Source organism: Sinocyclocheilus rhinocerous, unplaced genomic scaffold (assembly GCF_001515625.1).
Source record: "Sinocyclocheilus rhinocerous isolate Xijiao unplaced genomic scaffold, SAMN03320098_v1.1 scaffold1069, whole genome shotgun sequence".
NCBI lineage: Eukaryota > Metazoa > Chordata > Actinopteri > Cypriniformes > Cyprinidae > Sinocyclocheilus > Sinocyclocheilus rhinocerous.
This window is the reverse complement of record NW_015635541.1, coordinates 2111748-2117992: the sequence shown is the minus strand read 5'-3', so window position 1 is coordinate 2117992 and position 6245 is coordinate 2111748. Positions and strand designations below refer to the sequence as shown.

At 33.3% G+C, this 6245-nt stretch overlaps 1 protein-coding gene across 3 annotated transcripts in view; it reads left to right on the top strand.

The window, feature by feature from the left end:
* The window catches only part of LOC107747274 (adhesion G protein-coupled receptor B3-like), a 168202-nt gene that overhangs the window by 115551 nt on the left and 46406 nt on the right, over window positions 1-6245 (top strand). For all 3 annotated transcript variants that reach the window (XM_016561742.1, XM_016561741.1, XM_016561740.1), the window contains 2 exons: window positions 1190-1265; window positions 5770-5872. In XM_016561742.1, the coding sequence (XP_016417228.1) occupies window positions 1190-1265; window positions 5770-5872 (179 nt within the window). The remainder of the gene's footprint in view (window positions 1-1189; window positions 1266-5769; window positions 5873-6245) is intronic.

Sequence of the window (6245 nt, the reverse complement as noted above, 5' to 3'; positions counted from 1 at the left end):
TATATATGCCAACTGCAGCATAGTTTGTGCATATTGACCAAAAGTATACATAGTTTTGGTAGTATTATTTCTTTTATCACTCCACAAACACACACACACACACACACAACCTCAAATCATCAAACCTACATTAAATATTATTAGTTTGATTACTTTGATTATTAGTTGAGTAGCCATTTAATATGCAAGTAAGATACAGTACAGCAGGGCAATGTAAAATTTTACATTTGAGGTTTTGATCACCCATTTGGGACTTATTTTGCAATAATGACTTGCTGTATTTTCTCTACTTATTTATTCATTTTTAAGGCCATGAAAACGCTTTGTCGCTTTGACTTTTTACATTTAAAGTTTACAAACGAAGGCATTTTCTGTTATTTTGGATCATCAGTAGGATATTAAAAGTTTTGTAATCGCTACCATACGATTGTGTTAAAATTTCAAAGCGGTGACACAGTGAGACTGAAGATTACATGTCAAGCGCTTGCCATTTGCCTGTTTTAGAGAAGACTGCACTTGGTCGACCACATCAATTCAGATGACACAGCACTCGCTGTATCCTCTCAAACAATGATAGTAAAGAGAGCTAAGCACCAGCGCACCAGACTATTTACTTAATTAGGGTGATCAGTCTTATCTGAAGTGTATCAGAGGGAAGTAATGAAGGATTGATTTAATACATAACTCACTCCAGCTCGCCTTGAGCCTGACTCGAGGGCTGTACAGAGCTGTTTGAACCAGGATTAGCCTTCCTGTCAGCAGAGAAGACCTTTCCCTTCTAGTTATCAATAACCTTGCTAGTATAGCCTGATCTACCACTTTATTCATTATTGGCAGGAAATTTATGATGGATTAGCTGTCAGGAATATTGTTTGGCAAGAGATCTGATATTTAATGAGTATTTTGCAGGTTTCGAGGTTAATTAATTCCTGTAGCTTTGAAAAAAGAAATCTTGTAAAATTACTTTGGATTAAAAGATCCCTACATGGAAGTGGGAAGGTATTAAGAGAGAATTCCTACTGTCTGCCTCTGAAACAAATCTGCACTCTGAATGATCAAATAATCATCCATGTTGCCGAGTGAAAAGTTGAAAAGGGAGCTGAGAAAAACAACTTTGTATGGAGATGCTATTTGATATGATTAGATAATGTGATGATAGTGTCATCTAACCTAGATTGTTTTCCGGCAGATATGGATGGATCTCCTGTGTTCATTCTTGGAACGGTTCTCTACAAGACTCTTGGTCTTATGCTGCCTGCTCCTCGGTAAGACTCTCCAGTCATTTAGATTAAATATTACAAAGATATCATAATGATATTATAGAGGAGAGATTCCCAACCAAGGATACTTGTACCCTAGGGACTACTTACGTAAGAAGGTTCCTACTTGGAAAGATTTTGATGTATTAAACCTGTAAAATAGAAAAATGACTTGATTAAAATAACTTATCAGGAGTAATTTTATTAAAGTTTCCTTTTAGAAAAAGAAAATCAAATAATGTGTGTAATGTGTGCAAGTTTATGAATTTATGACACCCGTAGAATATATTTGTTACTTTGTGAGTCAGATTTTTTTTTTCACTATCAATTATTTATTTTTCTTTAAGTGACTAAAAATTAACACTAAAAATGGGTACATTTTTGAAATTATATGATATTTTAAAATATATTTTACTTATGGAAGAAAAACTACTTATGGTCGTTCCATTTTTGAATTTGCTGCCCCATATGATTGGAATGTACTACAAAAGTTATTGAAACTAGAGACAAAAATTCCAGTATGTGCATTTACAAAAAATTACTAGTAAGTGCTCTGACCTCGACTTGTAAAGGTTTTAACTGAGATTTTATTCTTTTTTATGTGCTTTATGTATTGTAATATATGTTTATATGTTTCACAGGAGATATTAATTCTCCTGCCAGGCTGTTATTGAAAATAAGAACTTGTTCTTAATTAACTTACCTGGTTAAATAAAGGTCAAATAAAAATAAGAGTACTTTTTAATATATTTTTAAATCAGAAAATTGCCTGTGCAAAAAAAAAGTGGTTTAAACTTCACTGTTAATGAATGTATAAGGGTTTTCATAAATTGGATGCAGCAAATATGCAAGACTGATGGGGATTAAAATGTAAAAAAAAAAAAAAATCAATAATTGAAACTTTCATGCTGATTTGTTGATACTTGTCCTTTTTCATTTTTATGTATTCTTGTCATATATATGCAGTCATAAACATTTAAGTTTTAAAGTTTTAAACATAACGTTTTTTTCTGTATTTTTTTAGCATAGGAATTATGCTGCATTCATGTTGGAATTACTGTCATTTCGATTTTCAAACAATCATTACAAGTTTTATCTTAGAAAGCTAAGATTTCTCTGTGTTTTTACTGTATGATATCATTTAACAAAAATGACAGCAGCCTCAACAGTTAAAGGTATTTCGGTTTATATTATATCTTGTTACATGGTGCTCTTTCTTTGATTTTAACTAATATAGTGATAGATTGTGCTGGATGGCTTGATTTGGCGTCATAGATGTTGCCATAGAAACGAATCATTTCTGTGTCTGAGGATGTGAACTACTCAAAGTAGAATCTCTGAGTTATCATCTCGTAATTTCTGCAGTTTCACAATGACATAATTGCAGCATTATTCCAAGCCTCACAGGTCAGGTGCAGTCATTGTTTATTATGGTGCTAATAAGGAATTTGTCCTTGTATGAAGCTCAATCATGTGACTAATGTATTAAAGCCCAGTGACAAATACTGTAAACGCAAAAAACACAATCATTTGTTTTTAAGGAAGCTGTTTCTTCAAATTCCTTGTGATTTTCCTCTAGTCCTAAATACAGAAGCTGGTACAACAAACTACAGTGTTTTCACTCCCAGCCTAAATGTCAGAATGAAAATTCTTGGTTATTCTCAGAGTCCATCTTGAAGCTCGGGATCAAAACCTTCTGTTCCATCTGAGGACTTCTACTTGAACCTCCAGAGACACACAGGACAGAACAGACCTTTCCTGGTGTGGCTCTGAGCTGTCAGTCTGATTCCTCCGTGGAATTCCCACTGACAGGGAGAGAGTTCATGGAAGAACAGAGAAAAAGGGCGGTCCTCTGTTCTTGAGCTCTGTTGGATTCACTGAAGCCAGTAGGGAGATGGAGATCAGTACAAACAGTAGAAGATAACAGAAGAAAAGTGTTACAAAGAAACAAGCAAACAAAAACAATGCAACATAGCAGAGGGATTTGTAAAGACAGATCATGTTGTTGAACATTTAATCACAAGACAAAATATTCTGTTGATCATACTATGAGAATCATCAGTGTATAAACTCCATGGATCCTTGTTTTTAGTGTGAATAGTTACAAGAAATGTGTGTGGTTTTTTTTTAATTATTATTATTTTGGAAAAAATTATATTAGGATTTTTATCCTTATGTGGAAATTTATACCAGAACGTCCAAACTGTTTCCTCCATGGATCCTTGTTTTTAGTGTGAATAGTTACAAGAAATGTGTGTGGGTTTTTTTTATTATTATTATTTTGGAAAAAATTATATTAGGATTTTTATCCTTATGTGGAAATTTATACCAGAACGTCCAAACTGTTTCTTTTTTCGTCTTCATATAATGAAAATAATTAGTCACTATGGCTTTCAGATACACTGAGAAAATAAATTGGTGTAGAAACAATTTTCACCCAGAAATTGCTAATAAATGTAGACATCTGTAAAACATACTCCAGTAATCTTCCAATAATCTGTTTTATTTACAGCTCAGAACAATAATGTTTACAGTGTAAGATTTTCAATTAATTTAATTTTCAGTCATTTGTATACCTTCAATATATTGGAATATAGTGTGCAAATGTAGTTATATGGACCACTTTAATAATACCTTTATGGTGCTGTTTATCTTTTGGAGCTTCACAGCCCCTGGTCGCATTTACTTTCATTATATGGTAAAAATCTTGAACATTTTGTTCAAAATCTTTTTTTGTGTTCTAGAGGGGTGTTGTTGCTAGACCCTTTTTACTGGGGCACAACCCCCAGTAAAATACTATAGCTCAGTAAAATGTTACAGATAAATTATGTGTCAGATTGACGTATACCAACCTGAGAATCATTTTCTCTGATAATATTTCATGTGTGTTAAATCAAATTTGATCAAGTATGTCAGCTGTTTAAAATCCGAACTCAAACAGCTTTGTAAAAAGGTCTGAAATGGTTGACGATTCAGTTTGATTCATTCGTACAGTTTACTCATGAACTGAATTGTTTGTGGTGTTTTTTTCACAATGCAATAATAACAAAATAATAAGACAGAAAACAAAAAGAGCACTGAGTGAATATTTACCTACAGTCCATTGTAGGAAACAAAACTGTCTTCTACAACAATGACAATGCAGCTCTTTTTTTGCACATGCAGCTTGTGAACAGCTTGTAAAAGACTGTATATCCATTTATATCCAAAACAGTATTTAAAAGGATAATATCAAAATATGGGCTCACTTTTTTTGATAGTGGGCCTGTGCCCCAATACTGATGAAACGCTAGAAATGTCCCTGGTGTTCCATGATGACATGATGAAGTACATAATTACATAATTTTAATTTTTTTATAAGCTTCCCCTTTAAGAGTCTTGTGTTATTTCATGCCTTTCAGGCTGTGTGGACATTCATGACACCATGCAGCACCACTTCTGCTTGATTAAATCAAACTAAGAGGCTGGCTAACCATGCACGGATAATGTCTTTGATCCAATCTGTACATTTATTTCAAAAGGAATAATTTTTGCCTTTAGGCTGATCTACTTACAGACAAAGACACATTTATTTTCCATGGCAACGTCTTCTCAATTCATATGCATTCTGAATATTATAATCAAAAATACAAAGAGTGTGACAGACTGTAAAATAATGTGAGGAGTATATGTCTCAGATGTAGCATCTTTGTCATTGCTTTTAGAAAATCTTTTTTCACTGCAGACTTTTGAGAAGCTACTTGTTGGGCATCCATTTTCTGTCTTTGCTTCTTTTTAAATGGACCATGAAATTATGCCCTAAACAGTTCAATTTGACAAATGGTATACAAGGAAAAAAGTTAGAGGAGGAGGAAGCATGCAAGGAGAGAGATGTTGAGTGTACTTGAATGTTAATATCAGAATGATTTTGCACCCCTGTTGCATTAGATAAGAGCACTTGAATGTTTAAAATTTATGCATAGCCAACCAATATTGGTTTTAATCATGAAATTAAAAAGTAATAAAGTACATAAAAGTACTTGGAGTAACTTTTTGGGTCTAGTGATGACAAATGACTGCTTTTCATCTCTATGTGATCGTTTTACCCAGAGGCGATCATTTCGAGTTAATCAAAAACTAAACAGATTTCAGTTTGTCAATGTTTAATATATTATAACTTTGTCCATCTTTAGAGTTGGATCTTGAATGATATTTAATTTATTTATAGTCTAATGAGTTCACCCTCTAAAAAAAGTAGTCAAGCATATCATCATTTCTGGCCTCTGCTAACAGAAAATATCTCATCTGAAGTGAAATACCAAAAATCACGTCCTCACACCGATTTTCTAAACTGAGTTCAACCTGGAAAGACAGTTCTGTGCTAAATGAGCCATTTCCATTATAATGTGCAGAATGGGGAGTTTAAACAAAAATCAATGCTGATGTTAATGGAAGTATTGCAATGAATGAAATTAGCATTTCTCATTCAAGCATGAACTGACTGTTGTGTGTGGTTTGATCTAACCCACAGGAATAACACTGCTGTGAACTCGAAAGTGATTGCTGTGACTGTACGACCAGAACCCAGGGTTACAGAAGCCCAGCTGGAGATTGAGTTAGCTCATCTAGCTAATGTAAGCACCAGTCAGATCTCAACACACTTCACAAAAACAATCCACAGAGGCTAATTAATGCTGACATGGAGGTCACATATATTTTAAAACCTCCTAGTTTTGGACTCTTTTACTGTTTCATTGGTCTGTTGGTTTAAGGAGCATATGCCATTTATTTTACACAAGGGAAGGAATCTACAGACTTTATGTCCCAAAGATCCTCCATTTATGGAATATCATCAAAATCGTTTTAATAAGTCAGGTGGAAAATGACCTGCATCTTATGTGGATTGTTTTTTTTTTATTATTATTATTATTATAAAAATTACAAATACTTTTATTTATTTATTTATTTATAGTGCAAAAAAAAAAAAACTAATTGTGCAAAAAGACC